Source organism: Ciona robusta, chromosome 8 (genome assembly GCF_009617815.1).
Source record: "Ciona robusta chromosome 8, ASM961781v2".
Lineage (NCBI taxonomy): Eukaryota > Metazoa > Chordata > Ascidiacea > Phlebobranchia > Cionidae > Ciona > Ciona robusta.
This window is the reverse complement of record NC_143242.1, coordinates 5636702-5659161: the sequence shown is the minus strand read 5'-3', so window position 1 is coordinate 5659161 and position 22460 is coordinate 5636702. Positions and strand designations below refer to the sequence as shown.

Below are 22460 nucleotides of genomic sequence, written 5' to 3'. Positions count from 1 at the left end.
CATATGTTTAGGTATCTATGGTGGTATTCAGCCAGATTGAGAGCATTCAGTTTTAATCTTTCTACAACTCTCTTGTTTTTACAACTTTACTACTGCGGTTAATTTAGGCTTTCTGTCGGAACTGTGTGTGGTAGTGTTTGTTTGTTTGTTTGAGTTGGTTTTGATAGAAAAACCTCGATTTCAGGCGAACTATATCTACGAGGTTCTTGTTATTTTGAAAGCTTTGAAAATGCAGTCGGCAGATGAATTGCAAGTCAGAAAAAGAATCTACCTACAGCGGGATTTTTCCAATGGAATGGCCGTTCGCTTTCAAACCAGGTTTCCATCAGAATTAGACGGAAGGGTAAGTGTAATTTAGTGTTTTAACTTCACTATGGCTGTTTATAACTCCTTCCTCTTGTCTAGCGTAATGATACATATAATTAGGGCACTGGCCTCTGAACCAGAGCATATAGGTTAGAGAGATATCGCCTAAAATAAATAACAATAAAACTCTTTGTCAAACAACCAAAGAAAGCAATACAGTTCCTACACTTACAATAAGACAGTTGGTATTGTTGCTTAGTGGTTATAGGTTTGTACTGTAACCGAATGTGGTCCGGCGCATGCATAGAAAACCAAAGTATCCCCGATTCGATCCTTGTCGGCGGTACTAAAACTGATCGGCGTATGTGTCCTTGAGTAGGACACTTAACGAACATTGCTCCAACCCAGTGAGCCGGTCACTAACGGGTTGTCCAAATTATAAGCCATATCAAAAACCATACACAAAAGTTAAAAAGTATGGTAACTCGTAAGCACACGAGAATAAAAAAACAGTGCAAAAAATACATGCCTGAGTATGATGTGGTGTCACGGATGTTGGGGTAATGGACCAAATCTGGCTGTAGGCCCACCCATGAAGAATATGGTAACTTAACACCTTTTATATGTTAATACTGTTATAGGTTAATCCTGAAGAATTTTCACAAACCATATCTGTGTTAAACGAAAAGTATAGACAGGCCGAAGAAATCTCTTTTTCTACTTACTGTGAAGGATGCCTGGCTTGTTTAACAGGTTACCTTCTCCTGCTATGCATCAATACACATTACAAAAAGGTAATGACCAACTCAATAGTGAATTGCGTTACATAACCTATAAAAGCAATGTTTTTATGTAGTAAAATCTTAAGATTGATAATAATCCTTCTTTGCTGTTTTTCGTCCTATTTTGATTTTCATCTATATGAACATGAAAATTTTATTTTCATGTTTCACCACCAGCGATTCAATAATTTTGCAGAAACTGAGGTGTCAATTGCCACCATTTAAAAGTCCAAAAACAGCTGTGACAAAAACAGCAAAGAAAAATAAAAGATGTCAGAAAAAGACTAGATTAAAGGCAACCCAATGTAAATGTTTTTTATTCCAGGTATTAAAGGAAATTTCCAAATATATTGAAGATCAGAATAACACCATATACTGGCCAAAGAGAATTCTTATCAAAGACCCATTTGAATCTGGCCTAAGATCAGTAAGTCGCTAGCTATCTGCTTTTATTCTATGTAAAGAAATATGTTATTAGGTGTATATACTTTTTAAATGTTTGTCATTTTTTTCTTTGTTTAATAAAAACTGATGGTGCAGGCCACAAGGTTTATGATGTCATTCTGCCATTAAAGTATGTGAAAATCAGTGACACATTAATATTTTAGCCAGGACGGTTCAAATTTGCTAAAATGTTTTTAAATTTCTGTTGCGTTTTTGTGCTGCAATTTTTTAAAATGACTGGTATGGGTTCATTTAACGCTTTAGGTTTTTATTTTAAAAATACACTTATTTATATTTGCATGGCAAGCCTAACCGGGTAACCACCCAACACCCATGTAACTTTATGGGTCATTTTTTTTGTATTTGAGGACTTTTAATTCCCACCTAACCAATAAACCATAGCGTCGGACTAAAAAAATTTAGAAAATCGAAGCTACAAGTTAGTTTTTATCAAGACTTTTTTATTAGAAGGGTTTTTATTTGTAAGTTTTTATTAAGAAACTATGTTTTTTATAGATTGAAATTGTTATATTCGATGAGAATTAACTTGTTCAGTCAGTTATAATGTGCAACATGGAGTATTCGCAATTCAAGGATTGATTTTAAAGCTTCTCTTTATTGTTTTAGAGGATATTTTGTTAAAAACTAAATAATACATTATCTCAAATACAGACACCGTACATGTTGTATGTAATGCAGTACATTTACATATAAAGGTGTTTAAATAACCCTTGCAACCATTATGGTCTCCATAAGCTTTTTCTTTTTTTTGTTTTTATATTTATTTTTATTCATTTTCATGATCTATATTGTAAATGCACTATTTGTGTTGGTGTAAATTTGAGCTTTTTGTTACAGAATTTCAGAAAAATTAAGTATAAGCCTCCTGCTATGTCTGAACTTTAACATATTTTCTGCACCGTTGCCATTATTGTTGTTTACAATAATAGGAAAATTTATGTGTTGTCTAAATGTTTTCTGTTGGTAATAACAAAATGTAGATATTAAATAAAGACATATAACTAACAAATTGAAAATGTGCGCAACAATTAAGTTTATATCTAAATCGGTAAAATAACGATTGCCTTCTATTATGTACAACTATTCAGTTATAAATGATCAGTTTGTGTTATATTTCAAAGCACTTTCACGAAATAAAATGTCTGCATTTTCCATTGTACTTGAAATCCACTCATTGTAATGGAATATTCTGGTGACCAGTATTGCATCACCGGATAAGAAAGCCATTGATGTTCCAACTACATACCAATGGTTGTTACTGCGACATTGAACTATGAAGTTATTATTTTGCCGCAGCAGATCCATAAGCGAACCAACTGGAATTGTGCTGTTTCCTGAGTTTGTTTCGTGTGCCAAACAAATACTTATATGCCGCCTTTCTTTGTCCACAAAACGGAAAGTATCTCGGTACCGTTCAAAACAGACTTCATTTGAAATCACTCTAAGTTTTGCGAACCCTGTAAACCTCCAGTGTGACATTATGTTAGTAAACATGTCTAAGCTCCACTTCGTGGCCCAACATTCGGACTCCTCAGGAACAACTATAGTACCAGCTTTTATTTCTTCCAGACAGATCGATTGAATTTGATCAGAAAACAATATTTTAGTTTTTGTCATGACCAAACAAACATCATGGACAGTTCCGTTTGAAAATATATGCTGGACTTCTGTAAATGTTTTGCTGTCAAGGCGTTTTAAAAGCTCGCGCTGAGTTGAAAGTCCGTATATTACCCTTAGTTCATCGATGGATTTTGGAGGGTCACCTCTCATATAAGACACGCATTTGTAGGTGGTGAGAACGAAGCGTTCGCTGATTATGGCCGCATTGCAAAAGTATCGGGAGCGGTAACTAACCGCGGCTTGCCAGAGAGAGCTTGTCGCCAGTTTCCCAGTCCGTAACTTAAAAGGTTGGTCGCTGAAACCACACTTTTTGGGAGGTTCAATTATTCGAGTTATGCTCCAGTGTGCAGTAAAGCCACCAGCTACTTGAACATTGTTTGAATGAAAATCAACGTGAACTGCTTTCTGTTTGGATTGAATTCTAAATTTGCCCTCGGAAACGCAGACCAGTTTTACATCTGTCGTTGATTGTGTGAAAATTGAACCACTGCGCACCCGTACGTAGTCTTGTGGACAACCCATTACTGTCTCTTTTTCCTCTGTTTGCTGAAGAGCTATTCTAGAAAAGTCAACTTGTATTAAGTCGTCTTCGTGACTACTTTGTATGATCCACTGACAATGTACGTTAGTTGGGTATTTGTTTGGATAACTTGGAGATGAGATATCGCCTTCTTCTGTCGTAAACAAACCACCACACATATAACTACATATTGGGCCTTGTCTACTTCGTTTTATCATTCCCGCGGCAGTCACAGCTCTCGTAGGTGTGAAGTCGACTTCATACCCAGTCCACCAGCTCAATTCTTCATTTATTATGTACTCTAAGCCCTCAAGACTGTCGGAAAGATACAATCCGGCAACCATAACTCGTAACCTTGCTTCTGGTGCTCCAATCTTGTCGCATTGAATTATCTGTTTCTCGTCTCCTACATCGCATTCTGCCATTGACAAAATATTACTATCCGACATAACGAGACATTCCTGACTCGCCACGTTCTGCACGCGCTGGCTGCCATACCATCGCCACGTCTGATACGGGTTATTCCCAACACAGGGATTTAGTTCACACATCTGGTCACTTTTTGTTGCTTCGATACATCTTTCGACAATGTCATATTGTACAGCCGGCGTGATTATAAACGTAACATGGTATGCGGTTTGTCGTACATCTTGGCACTCAACGGACAGATCTTTGGGCCAGATGCCGTGGTCTTGGCACAGCGCTGAAGAAATACCAACCAACAGATACCCTTCATTGCAAGCGAAATAACAGGTTGTTCCTGGCAAGACACCCGGGCTAGTTTGTGTACATATCTCGGGCGTAACTTTTCCGTGATAGAGCTTATTTAAATGTCCACATTTGATCAATTCACAAGTCGCGTTACCGCCCGACCATGAACCAGTCGGAAGGCAAACCTTTTTTGAAGGCCCATTTACTTCATAACCAGGCCTACATACTATTTGAACTACCGTATTGGTTACTATTGCTCCATTCTTCGTCCCAGAATAAATCGTGTTTTCCACAACCTGGGGGTCGTGTATTCTGTCACAACTGTCTTTAACGCATTTTTGTCCAGTGGTCGACCACGTCCCGTAACTGCACCGTGACTTTGGCGAACCAGCCAAAACAAAGCCATAATTGCATCTGAATAAACAAGTATAAGCATTTTGGCTTTCTGTAAGAGTACAGTGTTCAGGTATAACTGTTCCATTGTTAAGACTAGGATGTGGGGTGCAAAATTTTTGGCACAAAACTGGTTGCCCAGACCAAGTTCCGTCAGACAAACACACTGTCGTTTCATCTCCAAGCAATCGATATCCTTTATTACATGTGGTATTACATACAGTATTAACGGGTAAGGTTTCTAATTCACATAGGGGCGGATAAACCTCGCCGTTTTTTGGTGGGTGGTGAGCTGCGCAAGTCGCGTTGCACTTGGGCAATGGAGAACTCCAGATTCCCGCAGCTCCGCAAAAAATTTCGCTTTTTCCGTGAAGGACCCGATCCCCAGTACACTGCGCCCGACACAGCAAACCCTCGGGCAGTAAGCGTGGAGCAGAACATTCGGCCGGTGATAAATGTAACTCGATGGGAATGGTGTGTGAAGCACATTTATCGGTCCCCAGGCACATCGGTGGTAAGTTAGACCACCGGCCGTTACTTTCACACACAATATAGTCTTCGCCTTCGATCGAGTATTTTGGATTGCAAGTAAATTTGCATCGTGTTCCAGCTACAACGAACTCCGACATGCATACCGGTGGTGACACCGTTCCTTCATATAGAGCTTTCAGCGGTGGACAAACTCCCGAAAAGCGAAAGCCACACAGCGTTCTTGACCCTGTGTAATGGTTACCCTCCCATTGCATAGATTTGTAATTCCCTTTTCGAAGACCTAATCGCGAACGGAATATTGGTCCGGAATCCAAACTCAGATCTTGATTCTCTAATTGCAAACGCAGATTTCGCGTAAGCCCGCTGGCTTGGCATGTCCACCGCTGGTTAGGATCTGTAACATTACATTCTTTAGTGACAACCATGCTGTCTTCATGCCTATTAACTTGAAATGTTACATCGTCGTCTGTGTCGAAAAATCGTCCTTTAGGCTGGTATATATTTTGGAAGTTTGCAGACGTGTTCATTGCCAAGCACCGGGAAGTTTCAATATTTTCCAACGTATAGTGAGAATTCCAGCGCCACATTTGGAACGTATTACCGGCTGTGCATATAGTTTTGATAACTGCTACAGACGAAGCCACTGCCTCAAGGCACAGTTTTTGACCCTTGAACATAATCTTGTTAGAAATTGTGAACTGAAGGTCGGGTATGCAGGAAAATGCAGAAGGAGTCCACACGCCACTTTCCGAGCAATGTCTTGTACTCGGTCCTCTTATTTTGTAACCTGAATTACAATGTATAGTGCACGAGCCGATGTTACACTTGGGAGGAGTTAAGTAACCATTTTCAGTTCCATCAATTTCCGGGCAAGACTTCTTACATTCATATCCCGTCAAGTGGGTCCAACCCTTATGGGGGGAGCATGTTGTTTGCGCCACTGAACCTGTCAATACGTACCCAGGTGAACAAGCCAATGTACATATCGTATGAGGCAATACACGATCAAGTCGACACGCGGGGTTTAAAAACCTTGCATGTTGGTCAGAGAATTCATATTTGCTGCATTTTTGTTCACACGCTGTTCTCGGCAATGGATCCCATATCCCCGTTGGTGTACACACCACAACTGCAGTCTTGTTTTGATTGGTACACTTTATTTCACATTCCGTGCCAATGCGAACGTACTCGCTGCCACATCCTGCAGACACAGCGTTGGCGTGGTTGCCTAGGGGTAGCTTGGGACACTGCATATATTCGCGCCTTGAACAAATTGTCCCAATGTCTTCTTTCGTTTCGGGGTTGTACGTGTAAAATTGGTTGTGAAGGCTGCTTCCTCTTTTTAAAACTACATTTTTTTGGTCACCATTCCCAGCGTGAAATCTCAGATCATGATCTTTTAAGTGAATGAAAATAGGTTCAATTTCATCACAATCCCATTTCTGCATTGGGTCGCTTTTATCGCATTTTTCCATGGTTAAAATAAGATTCGGTTCAGGGTCCGAGACCGATATACATAAACCTGTCTTGGCGTTTTTTAAGTGATGTGCTCCTTCCCAAACCCAAAAAGTTGAGAGACGTTGATTGCCACATTCAGGCCACTCAACAAGAACAACTTTTTCGTTTTCTACTCCAAAACAAGTACCGATTATGGAAGCGCGATTCACAATTATTAACGGATCAGGTTCGAACCTGCAGGAACCTACAGTACTCCAAAATATATCTCTGGGATTTCCATATGTGTGAACGCAATCCACAGTGGGATCCTTATCCCCCAATACATAACTATCATGACATAGAACCTTGCACACTGTGCCTACCTTGAACCCCAAAAGGCCGGTTGCATACTCTCTTCCGATTGCATGCTCTTTGCCTCCGCAATCTATATCGGCGTTAATACCAGACGCAGTGCCACAATATGCAAAACAACTTGTAGCTGGATCTTTATCCCAGGTTAAATCTTCCTGGCATACATATTCCTCTATGTATTCTCCTGATTCTGCTCTTAGGTCGCCGTCACAATAGGCGGTACAAGTTGAACCAACACCCATTAGTTGAATCGTACACGATATCGGCTCGTAAGCAACGGTGGCGGGGTCGGCAAGTATTCGCGGGCAAGTGCCTACACAGCTTGGTTGACTGCCACTCCAACTCCCGTTATTTAAGCAGAGACGCCTACCTATGCCGACTAATATATACCCAGGTATACATTCATAACTGCACCGATATCCCTCATATAATTCTGTAGTAGTTTCGCAAGTCCGTGGCAATACTGAACCATTATCTGGACTTTGTAAGCGGGAACATTTTCTTAGGCAGCTACCAATGTCTGCTGACCATGTTCCGCTCTCGGTACAGGTCGTCGATGCTTCGCCTTTAACATCAAAGCCTGGTTCACAAAGTAAAGAACAACTATCACCCATGACTGATTTTAGTTCTCCACAGCTTGCAGGCTTTAAAATTCCGTTCTTTGGAACATGATCAAGGCTTGGGCATGTACTTTTACATGCTGGCTTAACGCCAGACCACGAACCATTGTTCAAACAAATACGGTGCTTCGAACCAATATGAACCAGATTTTCATCACAAGAAAATGCACAAACCATATCCTTTAAAGATATCGTCTCCTCGCATTGAGACGGGATCACCGTTCCGCCTACTGGGGCATTATGAATCGGACATGGCTTAACACAGTATGGTTTTTTTCCACTCCAACTTCCATCACTGGTACATGTTCTACCACTTGAAATGGTGGTTAAAACAAGCTCAGTTTGAAGACATCTGTAAGTACAGACAGTTCCTTCGCTTACTCTTGTGCCCGGAGTTGTGCATATCTCGGGCGTTATCTTTCCATGCTCTAGTAAATTTAGCGAAGGACAAACAGATTCGCATCTTGGGACAGGAAAGTTCCATTTTAAATTACCTTTACATGTCAGCCTCGCCTGGCCAACCAACCTCATACCAGAACGGCACGAAAAAAGACATGTGTTTCCTTCAGTAAGAGTTGTTACTTCAGAAGAACATTGACTTGGAGTGACATGCATTCGATCGGTTACATAACTAGAAAGTATTGGGCATGTTTGGCGGCACTCTGGTGGGGAATTGGACCAGAGACCAGTCTTCAGACAAACAACCTTATGTACCGAAGGCACAAGATTGGTTAAAGGTGGACAACTAAAGTAGCATTCACCACCTGTTTGAATTTCTTGTGTTCTACAATGCGATGGGATGATTTGAACAGATCCTTCAACTTCTATAGCCCGACAGGTCCCTTCTTCCCGTGCTGTACATACTAAAGCTCTTTCGCTGATCGTGCTATTAGCATACCATTGGATATGTGCAGTTATTCCACCGGTTCGTTCCGCAGTGAAGTCTAAACCATCTTCTGTGTAAAGAAGAATATGCTTGGATGACAAAAAAATATACATGGGATATGGGGAAAGATTATAAACACGCAGATGTGTGTCTTGACTAATAAGTCGTATAAACCATGTGCGCTCGGGACCTGCACATTCCCACTGCTGGTCGAGATCCGTTTCATCGCATGTGCGCAGTACCAGGTATGGAGGTGGGGCCGAAAATAGGCCTGTTATACACTTTCTTAACATTGCGTTTCTGATTAGTCGTTTTTTATACCAAGACCACATATTTGCTGGGTCGTGGTAGCTACACTCCGAACGTTTTTTCATTGCAAGCGCCGAATTGTCCGTGCCATCCTCTGGCGCATACATACATACGGGCTCGTTCGGTGGGATGCTTTGATACAATATAAACTGCTGCTCGCGTGCGCATGTTGATGATGTGCCGCTCCACTGTCCGGTTGATAAGCAAGTTCGCAAGCTGTCCTGGCCATTCACTACATAGTTCAGGTCGCAGGTTAACTTACAAATATCCCCGACAGTATGAATCGACTTTGGACAAACTAATCGACCGTTTGTAGGCGAAGGTAATGGTTGACAAGTTTTTTTGCAAGTGGCAGCTTCAGATGACCATACTCCATCACTTTTACATGCTCGAATGCGGTCCCCGACAATACTATATCCTGGAGTACATGAGTATATGCAGTTGTCCCCCGAGGACTTGGTATTACCGAGACAATCCAATGGAAGAATGTGACCGTTGGAGTTTGTGGATAGGGCTGGACATGACCGTGCACAATGACCGAATTCGCCGGTAAATACACCACTGCTGGTGCACGTTCTAACTGAAGAACCTTTCAGTATATAGCCACTTGCACACGAAACCGTACAAACATCACCCGTATATCGTGGAGTCTTACTACATGATGGTGGAGAAACTGTTGCTGGGGGCTCTACCCGTAAAATAGGACATCCCTGGTGACAAAGGCCCGTTTCGCTGGACCACTTGCCGTTACTTTCACAAATTCTTTCCGGTAAATCAGTAATCTGGTCTTGTACGTTGTAACATTTGAAGTTGCACACTTGGCCCTCAAGACTATTTTGCACAGAGCATTTTGTTGGTGTCACAGCTGCGTAATGCGGTAACGGAACCGGTGGACATTCAGCTTTACAGGATGGACTTTCAGCGTCATTCCAAATGCCATTTGGTCCACATACCTTTGTCGACCTACCTACCAGCGTGTAACCATCATTGCAGAAATAAGAACATTCACTTCCAATCTCGATGTCTTCGGTCTGTTCGCACCCACTTTGAACGTAACCGTTCGGAATAGATGGAAGTTTCGCGCAGCTAGAACGTGATCTAAAGGCGCATATTGTGCCGACCTGTGCCATAGTGCTGGCAAAGAAAAGGGTAGTTCTGTTTTCAGCCCACTGTGGTTCCTCTGTTGTTGTATCTACAACGAAAATTCGTTCTGCATGTGCGACTCGACCCATGGCAAGGCTGAATTCGTGATATTGCAGCTCACTGTACAAAGTAGAAGAATATTTACATTTCCAATGAGATTCCAGTTGTAAGCACGGTTTTAAAATAACGAATGAATATGTGATAGAGGTTTGTGGTACCATGCACGTTTGCGTTGCAACATTTCGAATTCTATCTCCGTCCATCCATTCCCACTGTTGGTAAGAATTTGAGGTGTTACAAATACTTCTCACGACAAAACCATTCAAGTGAGCCGAGAGACATTTATCTTGGTCCAGTGAGGGGGCAAACTGTGCTCGTATTATAAACTGTACGGATTTTACACAAATGGGTACCTGTTGGCTCCATTCTGTAGAAATTGTCCCTGCAACAATTGAACAAGCCAATGTAGGGTCTCCCGCTAAGCCGTACATGCTGTCACACACAACTGTGCACTGATCCCCTTCTACGTTGGTATCTCCTGAACAACGCGATGGCTGTAAAGTAGAGTGCGGAGGTGCAATGAGACTTGGACACTTCGTTTTGCAACTTTGTAGCTCTGAGCTCCATTTCCCATTTGCTTGACAATATGTGTAGGCTGGAAGCGTCCGGTCAGGTAAGGCGCGCCAATTGCAAGCTACGTAGCAAGCTACATTGACACGCACTCCGGCAGTGCTACAATGCAGAGGACCTATAATTCCATGTAAGATACAACACGGTTGCTTAGGACAAGTTCGTGGACCTGTCATTGGTTCACAAGTTGGTACAGAACCACTCCAGGCTCCATTTTGACATTCCAATACCGAAGATCCAATAAGCTCATAATGTGTGTTACATGTGACTGTGCAGACATCGCCGTCTTTTGATTGTGCAGTCTCTGTGCATCTAGCTGGTAAAATTTTGCCGTTTGTTGGAGAAGTAAGCGCAGGACAGATTGCAAGGCACGATGGTGCCACGTCACTCCACATACCAGAACCAAGGCAGACGAGAGTATCAGACACTCCCTCAGTAACAAAAACCGTGCCTGGGTAGCATACAAACTTGCATTCTATTTCCGACCAAGCTGGGGTGTTCGTATTTGCGCAATCAGGATTGTGGATCGCACCGCCCGTTGGATTTGCGAGACTTTGACACTTTAGCTTTTTGCATATTGTATCGTGTGAGCTCCACTTTCCGTATTGTTGACACTGAACAATATTACTGGTCAAACCGCTTTGCAATTCATACCCGCTGTTGCAGGTTATCGTGCACTGAGTGTTTACGGAAGGTGCGTTATAGCAGCTTGCAGGAGACACAGTGGATTCGGAAGACAGCATTAAACGTGGACATGTTTTTAATCCTGACGCCATGCCACAAACTGCGCCTTCGTCACCGACATAGTTAACTGCTTCCCAGGTATAATGAGTGAACGAGTCGTCAGGGACATCAAGATGCAAAGAAAGCGACTTACTGGAACCGGTTCGTAATAAAGACTCTGTTGCTTTTGCATTTATTACAGACACGAAATTAAAGCCGTCGTGAAGAATTCGGCACTCCCAAAGTTGCTTGTTGTCCGCTATGTCGCAGTCAGTTACAAGTATAAAACCGTAACTGTCTGATGTAAGACACCACCCGGTACCAACGTTCCGTATTTGACCAGCAGCAGTGCGGGACCATTTATGGAGCGTGTTCGTTTTATTGCATTCGGTCAGAGACAATTTTTCCACCTTGAAAGCATTGTGGTGAACGTAGTGCTTGATTATCATGCAAGAATTGGTAGCGGCTTGTTTCATAATGAAATGAACATCCGGGTAACAATATGGGACAACATTGCTCCACTGGCCGGTTGTCTGGCATGACGTAGGCGCCACAGATGATAAAGTATAGTCGTAGTCACACCTGAAAGAACAGACTTGGCCATTTAACAGCTGATCTGGACCAAGGCAAGATGGCGGTGAAACATATCCGTTAGCGATCGGCGATATTACTGGACACGGGTTCTGGCATTCAGGTCGAGAAATACTCCAGACACCACTGTTAAGGCAGTACATTGATGTCGAATTTTTTGGCGATAGCTTTCGGGTACCGTCACATTGAAAGGTACATGATGTACCTTCTGGAAAATGTTGGTCTGTGTTGTTGCATGTAACTGTACCGTATACGGGCGCTACAGGGACCTGACATTTTCGTTTACATGTCAGCTGCGTGTTGTTCCATGTACCATCGTGTCTACACAACAGGTTTGGCGAACTGGAAGCAACGTAGCCATAATCACAACGAACTGCACACACCGTGTTCGGCTTATGCAATGATGCAGATATGTCATCGCACAAGTTAGTTGGGTCACTACTTCCGTGCGTTGGGATTTGAAATGGCGGACATTTGTGAATACATGTTGGTTCAGAAGTGCTCCAACTTCCGTCGTCAAGACACATAACATTTTGTTCGCCCTTGATGTATAAGCCAGCCCCACAATTAAACGAACACACCGTTCCACGTTTTACGTAAGGCTCAGAAAGGCACTGTGTCGGCGTGACTGAACCATTTCGAAACGAATACAACGGGAATGCCAAGCATGATTTTCTACAAATTGGTCCACTGTTTCCCTGCCATATACCACCCCCGCATTGAGCCGAAGACTCACCGTTAGAAACCTCGTATCCTTCATTGCAAAAGAACGTACATCTCGTACCTTGATCCACTTCAGGTGACTGACAATTTGTCGGCGACCATTCACCATGTGATAAACTCGGCAACGGTGGACATCTATTACCGTTTACAGCACCAAAGAAGCTTACTGTAATCTTCGATTTAATGTCAAGCAACCTCCAACGAGTTCCCACCCTTGGAATAGATTCCGAAAGCAACCGTGGTGAGCTTGTGTATCCGTTCCAAATATAAAACTTATGTTTTTTTAGACGCAAGGTGTAATTAGCGCCAGCAACAAGGGGCCACTCCCATGTTGTTTGAGTGTTTTCGTATTCCTTGCAAGGCAAGAGCGATAAATGAGAAAAGGGTTCTCGCGTTTCAAATGCCAAGCATTTTCCAAATTTCGAATTCATTATTTGTTGTTCACCTTCGAGAGTCCACAGGTATCTTTGATCAGTTTCATCACATTCAGCAATCACATATTTTTCCGGGTATATGCTGCCATATACAACACCTATACAATTGTTGATGTCGTTCTCTTCCAGCACAACCATATATTGGCGCGTTGGTGTACAAGATACCGGGCTACCCAACCAATTTCCGTCTACACCACATGTGCGGGTAATAGATGACGGATATACATTAAACGTGTATGAGAGTTCGCATGTGTAAGTGCATTCCTCCGCTACAGGCCGACTTTCCAATGTGCATTCCAGTGGTAATATAGCACCATGTGCAGGTTTTGGTAGCTTATCACAATGAAGTTCACAAGTTCCTATCGCCCCAGACCACACTCCGTTTTCATTACAGAACACAAGTGCAGCCCCGTTTATTTGGTAAGGAGGTAAACAAACCAATGAACAATACGAAGGGTATTCATCTGGAAAACAATATGTATAACTATTTTCGGAGGACAATGGTTTAACATCTTGACACGTCTTGACCCAACAATTCGGAATTGCTTTATTCCAAACACCGCTTTCTGTACAAACGAGAGTTTCGTCACCAATCAGTAAGTGCCCTACATCACAGGAAAATTGACAAGCAGACCCCGCGACAGAGTCGGTCGTTTCACATGTAGCTGGATTGATATTACCTTTGGATATGGCGTCGATCCTTGGGCACGTTTTCATGCAAACGACGTTGACCGGTGTCCAGTAACCATCTGTGTTGCAAGTCATTGAACTGGGCCCAACAACTTGATATCCATCGTTACAAATGTATGTACAGGTCATTCCTTCATATGCCGCATATAAACAATCTGCTGGTTCAACTTTAGAGTTCAACACAGGTGGTGGGACTTCGCATTCCTTTATACAAGTGGGTTCATATGCTGTCCAGCTGCAATAAACGCCGGTGATGTAAATAAACATATTATTTGTTTAAACCATATTATTATATATATTTAAATATTATATCATGTTATATATTTAAACAAAACTAAATAAACGAAAAACACTACAGGAAATAAACACATTATAACCCAATTTCCACATGAACATAAGTCATATAGTTATATGATATATGATGCCCTTCACATCATAAACGTGCTGTGTCTATAATATAAAAACTCAAACAACAGCCTACCTTCCGTCACTGTCGCAAGTGGTGGAACTCTCTCCTCGCAATACTAGAGAATCATCACAAGAAAACGTACATGTTAGGCCCTCAATATTATAACGCGTCTCAGGGCACATCATTTTGCCCTGCAACGGCGGCACAAGCAATCTGCATGTTCTTTTGCATACTGGTATCGATGGCGTCCAAGTTCCGTCATTCATGCAGGAGCGGCGGTCTGTTTCCCCAATGCTTACGTAATGACGGTCACAAAAATAAACACAATCAATTTCTATTAATCCTGTGATATCATCAGGCCCTTGTGAAGTGCACTCAGAAGGAAGAATGAAGCCGTTATCCGGAGGCGAAAGTTTCAGGCAAGGTTTTTTACAAACTACATTGCCCAAGCTCCATTCTGCGTCCAAGCACTCTAGCGCGTTTGTTCCGAACAACTCATAACCTTCGTTGCATTTGAATCTAAAAAAAAGGATTCGCGTGTAAGGGAAGATATTAGAAGGAGCATGGCGGGGACATATACAGTAGGGCTAGCATAGCGGGGGCATATATAAACTACACTGATCGTGCATATTATATATAGCCTATAACAAAATATTACCAACAAAGTTACATATGTGGTAACTAAGCTAACACGAGGTGTGTGAAACAGAACACCCTTGTTATAACGATAGTCGTTTTCCAGCCACGCAAGGATAAAGCAAATTATATTTATACATTCATTTATAGGATGTCGTTGAATAGGATTTTGGAAATGTTACCCAAAAATAGGTTAAGAATGAATCACACCCAAGTTGAGTGAGCCAACTTACCTGCACAAGGTGCCAGGTAGAACTTTTTTGGTCAAACATGCAGGTGTAACGGATCCGTGTTCCGGTGGCATTATTCCGTCGCATGGCCGTTGTTCGGTATCCTCTGATTGAACATCAAAACTTGAAGACCCAAATGCTGTAACATCAACTGGGGGTGCCGTGCTATGGCCCAGGAAATTTCGGACTGAACTCGACTGAGCAGTGTTTGAACCCTGCGTATGAAACAAATAAATATGTGTGTTGTGGAGATGGACATTATATAGATAGCTAAGATAGGACACCTTTAGCACATAATATCCAAATATCCTGATCTTGTTTTAAACAATTAACAATGGTTTATGGGAGTTGTGAGGATATAGTTTTATAATTCTTTGAATATTCTATGTTTACTACCATATGGGGCAAGATAATAGAACGAAAAGGTGTCCCATCTCCCCCCCACCCTATATTTATTTCGTATGAAAATACAGCTCAAGTGCCATTATATTGCGGACTTTAAGAACTACCGGGTAGAGCATACAAAACTGTTTTTTTGGCGTAGGTAGGTCTATAACGCCGATAAGTAATATAAATACACGGTGTTAAATGTTTAAATATAGGCAAAGTGCCATTACAGCTTTTTTTCTAAGCTGGGGTTTAAAGTTTATGAATATATATATTGCAGCATTTGTAAATCAAAAATTATGCTTTAGATACCTGGTTAAAAGTTAGGCGAGTAGGGTCAACTTCCCAATTTTTGCTTCGAACCAAACTCTTTCTTATATGGCGAACCACGTCTTTTAACTTTTGTTGTGAATCCATCGCGTAGCTTTTGTTCATTTTCAAGTGGACGGCGTGATTTATTATAACGCCACCCGAAGACGATACTGATCGACTCTGCAATATCAAGAAAATTTTGCTGCAGTTACTGTTAGGAAAGGGGCCACGGGTGTCTATAGCGGACAATTAGGACAGAGCATAACGCGTGAGTGACTTATAGCAGCGTTACGCATTGCATCAATTGCACCTGCAACCCTTTTTACTGCCTGGATAACATATTAGCCTACAATTGGGGCAACAGTATAGTCTACGTTTAAACATGTTCTCACCGTCCTTGATGAACTTGTTGGTAAAAGTTTGATGGATGTAATATTCACGTGATCAACAGGTACCGATGCTGATTCGTATAAAAGCCGTATTTCAGGTGCAAGAATATTTTTTGCCCATTCTAACGTTTCATTGTCCCCCCATGCGGCCGCTTTGATGGCCAATTCCACATCTGAGTAAAAATAGATTGTAAGGTGGGGGCAGACGGGACACCTTCAGCACAGAATATACAAATATTCTGATTGTGTTTTAAACAATTCTGATTGTGTTATAAACAGTCTATAGAAGTCTTTAAATTTCTTTGTTTACTACCACATGGGATGAACAAATATATGATGAAAAAGTGTCCTATTTTAGCCATCGGTGTTTAAATTGGCATTTACCTTGTAATTTTGAAGCGTACCATGCTGCGTATATTGGCTCTGGGGGTGAGAACTTTTCAATGACTGTGTTTGTGGAGAGTGTTGGCAAAATAACAGCTGACATGACAATCGCAAGACCCATAAGTAGTACTAAAGGTATTGCAAAGAGATACCAACGTGATTTCAGTTGTTCAATAAATATTCTTCGCCTATAAATTGGCTTAAGCTTATTGATAACAGACTTTATTTCATTCTCGTCCACAGCAGCTCGTTTCACAGAGCGCCTTCGACGTAAGGCGTTTAGCGGTGCTGATACACGGCGTTGTATAAAACTCCCGTGTTCGTGCACTTCTTGGTTACTAGTATGCATACTTGTTGACGTGTTAACAGCAGAACGTGTTGAATCAACTTCTTCTTTTCCCGAGCTCGGTATCGGGACAACAGCAGGTATCGGGACAACAGCAGGTATCGGGACAACAGCAGTTATAGAGACTGTAGGTTCTCTTTCTACCACCAAAGTATCTACTGACCCTTCTATAATATTACTCGACGTTTTGGAATTGTTATCTTCATGTTTGATCAAGACCAAAGCGCTAGCTGTTTTCTTGTCAGTTTGATCAATCGTCTCAAAAGTTTGTGCTGTTTCGTTACATTCGCTGTCATTACTGTCTGCTGTTTCCATCATTTAGGATTCTACCATAAAGCTATAAGCTTACACTTCCGTAAGAGTACAACTGACTAGTAAATGTATTCAGGTAAATTTACTGAATTCCATTGGAAACCATAATAAAAAAGAAAGTTATAAACTTCAAGATGATGTAACAAATGCCTTTTCTTTTATCTCATTTATTTCTAAACAATTCGTTTTGTGACAAAAAATTATAAACAAAAATGTTTTGTAACTTTCAGTTTCAACAATGTATATATAACTAGTTATATACATTGGTTTTAATACGTATTTAAACATTTTATTTTGCTTCTGGGTCTTTTAATTGTCACTACCTTAGGAATGTATTTATTTAGGATTCAAAAAAGACTTCTAGATTTCAGAAAATGTTTTAATTTAAATTGCTCTCTTTTTGTAATACTTTTATATCAAGTTTTCGCCAATAATTTTAATGTAAAACGTAGCCCTTACAAATTACAGGCCCATTATACAGTATACGCAGCATATCTCCGTCACTTTTAGAGAAAGCAGATGGTAAATAACGATACTGTCGCTTGTGGTATGTTTAAGGCCACGCGTTTTTGCCTAGTAAGAAGTCTGAAAACAGTTTTTGAAAGTGCAGTTCCTTTTTCGAAAATGAACAGCCTATTTCTTAGAAAACGTATAAATAATTCTTATTTTAATAAACGATGTGTATTCAAAAGTATTTCATTTAAATGCAGGTAGTTTTCCAGCTACCAAAATGGTAATTTAGAAGTTGACATTTGTGTGGATTAAGTTGAAATTGTGGACTTGTCACCAATGTCCAATAACAATCCCACACGTTCTCGCCCGCAGGGATTTTTTAATATGAACCCACCCAGTAATACCCAGGGGCATCAAGCAATGGAGGATGATTTACCACCTGGAAGCACACCAACTCAGTTTTCTCACGCGCGTCCTAACATTCCATCAATGTCGCTTGGACAGTTCAACCCTTACAGCGGAGGTGGGGTGATTGCACCGCAGCGTAAAACCACCGCTAGCCGCTCAAAATCAAACCAATCACTAAATTTTGCTTTTGCTCCTGCACAATCTGCCACTTCCCCAGCAATTGACAACCTCAGTTTCAGAGGAGCATCTCCAATTTCAACATCCTATTCCACGGACTCTGGAAGATTTGTGTCTTCCTCTTCCTCTGCAGCAAGCATTGGAACACCATCCAGGATCACCCCAGAGCACATCATCCGGACATACAGTGAAGAGAGCGTGGGGAAACTTAAAATCGAACCCTATAATGAGGTGAATAAATTTACCACATTTTTTGGTGTTAGTGAACAATCCTCCTGCTTTGTTATCTGCTAAATCTAACCCCATTTACCAAAACCCATTATTGAGATAAGTTAATGAATATGAATTTTTAGTTTCTTTACAGCAACTTGGTAGAAATGTTGTTTATATTAACTGAAATAAATAAGGAGAGTTTTAGTAATTTAAATTTACCCCCATACAAAATTATAGCATCTGTGTAGAAAAAGTAGTGGACAAATATTATTTTCACTGTTTTGTTTTCAATTAATTGTACAAATATTTGAAAATCTTGTTTAGATGTGTGTATAAAGGAAAAAGGTTGTTTCAATTTCTTATTGTTATGCATACATGCAAATTGCAACCATGGATCCCTAACAATACAATTGTGTTTATTGACTTAAATAATTTTGTCAAATTTTAGGCGTTTGACTTTGTTGCGTCTGACCTAAGAGACCTGGGTGAAATTGGCCGTGGTGCGTTTGGTGCTGTCAATCGTATGATGCATCGAGATAGTTCGACCGAGATGGCTGTAAAAAGAATTCGTTCAACTGTTGATGAGAAAGAACAAAAGCAGCTTCTTATGGACCTTGATGTGGTAAATTAACTAAATGCTAACCAAAATCAATGCGTACTAACAAGCTAACAAACAAGTGGTAGGGTAGGGTTTACATAGTTTTTATTAATTTTTTACTGTTTTTGTGTTATATTATTTCCATCTCTCAGATTTTTGTTTTTTTGTAAGGATTTTTTTTCGCCATTGCCAACTCCTGTTTCTGAGTAGCCGTTTGCTGCAAATGACATGTTATCTATGGTTATAGGTATCTGTGTTTTTAGAGTGTTTACTACCTTAAATTTCTGTTAATGGTTTTAAGTTGTTAAAATATAAAATTTTCTTATGAATTATCAAATTATGATGCTGACCATTGGTAACTAGTTGAACCAAATAAAGTTAACTACTAATGTGAAAACCAGGTAATGAGAAGCAATGACTGCCCATATATTGTCAAATTCTATGGTGCATTATTCTGGGAGGGAGACTGCTGGATATGTATGGAACTCATGTCCACATCACTAGATAAATTTTATCGTTTTGTTTACCTGCGTGAGAGAAAACGCATCCCAGAGGAAATACTTGGAAAGATTGCCATGGCAACAGTAAAGGCTCTGCATTATTTGAAAGTAAGTTTCAAGGCCTTGTCAAATAATGAGGTTTTTGTTAAACTGTAGTTTAAAAAAAGAGTATTTTTTTACAAAAAAAGAGCCAAGAGGGTATAATGGATGCAACTTGCGCATGTGCCAAATAAATTCCTTGTTAAGATCCTATGGCAAGGCAAACCAAAGGGAACCAGGGAGTTGGGTACGATTTGAAGAAAAGAGCTTTTTTGGGGGGTTAAATATTACATTTTCACAAAGACAAACTGTGCGATAAAAATGTTGTAAAATATCCTGCACACAATCCAAAACATTATTTCAGCAGTGGGGTAATGGGACAATCCTTGCTCAAATTTTACAAGAAAACGTCCGGTCATAGAATGGAACCCTTTAGACAAAAAGAACTTTACCTAACATAAGTTACAACTGACAACTTGTTTATGCAGGAGAAACTTCAGATCATCCATCGTGATGTAAAACCTTCCAACATCCTCATAGACAGAGGTGGAAACATTAAATTATGTGACTTTGGAATAAGCGGACACCTGGTCAACTCCATAGCAAGAACCAGGGATGCAGGGTGTAGACCTTACATGGCACCAGAAAGAATTGATACTTCTCGCTCCAGAAACGGTACGTTTTTTAAAAAGGTGGTGTTCTTAACTTTTTAGTTAACCTTATTATTTAATTAAAATCTTGTGTATGTTGTAGAGTAGTCACAATTAATAATCAATGCTGCTTTTATTACATTGACAATTGTCAGACAATTTATGTTTACAATAAAATTGTTAATTTTTTTATTTCCCAAAAATTTTGTGCTCATTACCTTTTTTTATATATAGGTTACGATGTACGTTCTGATGTTTGGAGCCTGGGTATAACTCTAATAGAGCTTGCCACAGGAAAGTTCCCATACCCAAAGTGGAACAATGTTTTTGACCAGCTCACTCAGGTGCACTACTAATCCAATTTTCTCTTTAATTCAATTGCTTTGGTTAAATCAATATGCCCAGACCAGTTTACCTTGCTTGGACACACAGTTCTCTTTATATGAAACTTGTGTGGGTCATTTATAGTTATACCATGCAAGTATGCACAGGATGTAAGAAATGTGCATGTACTTAAAGCAGATGTAGTTTCCGTCTTAGTATAATGTTTTATAATGCATTTTTAAAATAGCTATTATGAATTTAGTTTAATCTGTGAAAATAAATAAAAGTGTTCTAATGCATTCATATTGTAGGTTGTAAAAGGCGATCCTCCAAAATTACGAAATGATCTTGCCAATGGACTCACATTTAGCCCTGGCTTCACTGACTTCATTAACATGCTTACCATTGCTGATTCTGAACAGCGACCAAAATATGGCCGGCTTCTTGCAACCCCTTATATGCAGCAAATTGAGAGGCAGCATGTATACGTGGCAAATTACTTTTGCGATGTTCTTAACCGGATGACTGATGCGGACTTCCACACCGGAGCTGTTGGTGATGAACCTTTCCGGGACTCCTGATTCTTCTCTTCTTTGCCATTGCTCTTTTTTCCTCAACTAAACGGATTTTAGATTGTTAAAAAGCAAACAACCCATCTTGTTTAGGTTGATTTCCCATTAAGACAATCTTTTGATCATTCAATGTTCTTAAGCTTCTCTTCCGAATTTTCAATGCTTGACTTTTACCAGTCTTTTTTCGAGTTTAACTTCAATTCAAACTTGGCTAAACAACACACATTATGAGGTCATACTAAAACGCCTGCCGCAAGAGGCAGGTATCGCTAGCAAATTCTCGCATTTTCAATTCGTCTGCCGTATATATGGGTCGCTATTCCTTAATTCATCTACAAAACAGCATATCATTTGTAGCAAGCCATCGGGTTCCGTGAGTGTTGCTCACTGAAAAATGTTTTAGCAACCAGAACACTGTTCAATCTTCTACAGCGTTTCTTCTCCGTCTTCAAAGCATTATGTGTTAGTTTGATCAAGCATCCGCACTGCGATTTTAACAAGCGTGAGTGAAATTCACGGTTTACGATCATTTTACTACAGTTGTTAAAGTCGTGCAATTGAAATGATATCGAAAAAATTCCGGTATTTTTTTGACCCTTGTCAATTTGATGAAGTGCGCAGTTTGAAAATCACTTTGCATTCGACGCACTTCTGCCGAAGCTGCATGTGAACGTAATTTTAATGAATTATTGCGCCGCCATATCTTGATTTTGTCACATTTGATAAATGTTTTATTCTGCACAATGTTGTTCAAGTAGAATTTGGTGCCCGATTTTCAAGAAACCGATTCAAAATTGTGTACGTGTTATCAAAGCATTTTAAACGACTATCATTAGTGCTCTTTTTCTTTGAGCAAGTATAGACCAAAAATTTTTCTAATTTTAAACTCGTTCTTTTTACCGCGTATGTTTCCAACTGTCAGTAAACGCATAAGACTGTGAAGTTTGTTTTTTTAATTAAACGACTAGCGACAGTTTCCAGGTGTTATTACCACACAAAAAGACGTTTGTTGAAATTAACTGAGCAATTACTGCAGTAAAGCTGATCAGATTAAATATAAAGGCCCCATTTCTCAGTTGGCAATAACAAAGATTAATTAATAAGATTTAGACAAACTGTCGCGTCTGCGTGTTTGCAAAAGTTAGTTTTTAAGCGAGGCTTATGTTATAAAAATCAAGGTGCCTGGAACCCGATTTGCTAGGTACCTTCACCGTCTTGAAAATAACTAATCAACGTCATGGATTGCGTAATCAGTTCATATTATGGGATACCCG

General features: G+C 40.4%; 3 protein-coding genes across 3 annotated transcripts; 2 read left to right on the top strand and 1 right to left on the bottom strand.

Moving 5' to 3' along the window:
* The first annotated feature begins 86 nt into the window (after window positions 1–86).
* LOC149732694 (golgin subfamily A member 7-like) lies at window positions 87–2712 on the top strand. The gene is made up of 4 exons (XM_089883250.1): window positions 87–343; window positions 948–1100; window positions 1414–1515; window positions 2049–2712. The coding sequence occupies exons 1-4, from the start codon at window positions 230–232 to the stop codon at window positions 2076–2078; spliced, it is 399 nt and encodes a 132-aa protein (XP_089739376.1). The 5' UTR covers window positions 87–229; the 3' UTR covers window positions 2079–2712.
* LOC149732693 (uncharacterized) lies at window positions 2174–17255 on the bottom strand. The gene is made up of 6 exons (XM_089883119.1): window positions 16595–17255; window positions 16214–16383; window positions 15822–16001; window positions 15126–15337; window positions 14329–14775; window positions 2174–14082 (listed from the first exon to the last, which is right to left on the bottom strand). The coding sequence occupies exons 1-6, from the start codon at window positions 17253–17255 to the stop codon at window positions 2652–2654; spliced, it is 13101 nt and encodes a 4366-aa protein (XP_089739245.1). The 3' UTR covers window positions 2174–2651.
* Window positions 17256–17937: 682 nt separating this feature from the next.
* Window positions 17938–22128, top strand: LOC149732692 (dual specificity mitogen-activated protein kinase kinase 4-like). Its single transcript, XM_089883242.1, has 6 exons — window positions 17938–18521; window positions 18952–19125; window positions 19503–19709; window positions 20129–20315; window positions 20525–20634; window positions 20926–22128. The coding sequence occupies exons 1-6, from the start codon at window positions 18042–18044 to the stop codon at window positions 21193–21195; spliced, it is 1428 nt and encodes a 475-aa protein (XP_089739368.1). The 5' UTR covers window positions 17938–18041; the 3' UTR covers window positions 21196–22128.
* Window positions 22129–22460: the final 332 nt, after the last annotated feature.

What these genes read in the sequence shown, in the direction of transcription:
- LOC149732693 (XM_089883119.1), bottom strand. Translation starts at nt 17,255, where the DNA reads ATGGAAACAGCAGACAGTAATGACAGCGAATGTAACGAAACAGCACAA. An exon ending in CTACCTGGCACCTTGTGCAG is followed by an intron (nt 14,776 to 15,125) that starts GTAAGTTGGCTC and finishes CCTTTTTTTTAG; the next exon opens with ATTCAAATGCAACGAAGGTT. An exon ending in ACTTGCGACAGTGACGGAAG is followed by an intron (nt 14,083 to 14,328) that starts GTAGGCTGTTGT and finishes CGTTTATTGCAG; the next exon opens with CTGGACAGCATATGAACCCA.
- LOC149732692 (XM_089883242.1), top strand. Translation starts at nt 18,042, where the DNA reads ATGTCCAATAACAATCCCACACGTTCTCGCCCGCAGGGATTTTTTAAT. An exon ending in AAATCGAACCCTATAATGAG is followed by an intron (nt 18,522 to 18,951) that starts GTGAATAAATTT and finishes GTCAAATTTTAG; the next exon opens with GCGTTTGACTTTGTTGCGTC. An exon ending in AGGCTCTGCATTATTTGAAA is followed by an intron (nt 19,710 to 20,128) that starts GTAAGTTTCAAG and finishes TTGTTTATGCAG; the next exon opens with GAGAAACTTCAGATCATCCA.
- LOC149732694 (XM_089883250.1), top strand. Translation starts at nt 230, where the DNA reads ATGCAGTCGGCAGATGAATTGCAAGTCAGAAAAAGAATCTACCTACAG. An exon ending in CATCAGAATTAGACGGAAGG is followed by an intron (nt 344 to 947) that starts GTAAGTGTAATT and finishes ATACTGTTATAG; the next exon opens with GTTAATCCTGAAGAATTTTC. An exon ending in TCAATACACATTACAAAAAG is followed by an intron (nt 1,101 to 1,413) that starts GTAATGACCAAC and finishes TTTTTATTCCAG; the next exon opens with GTATTAAAGGAAATTTCCAA.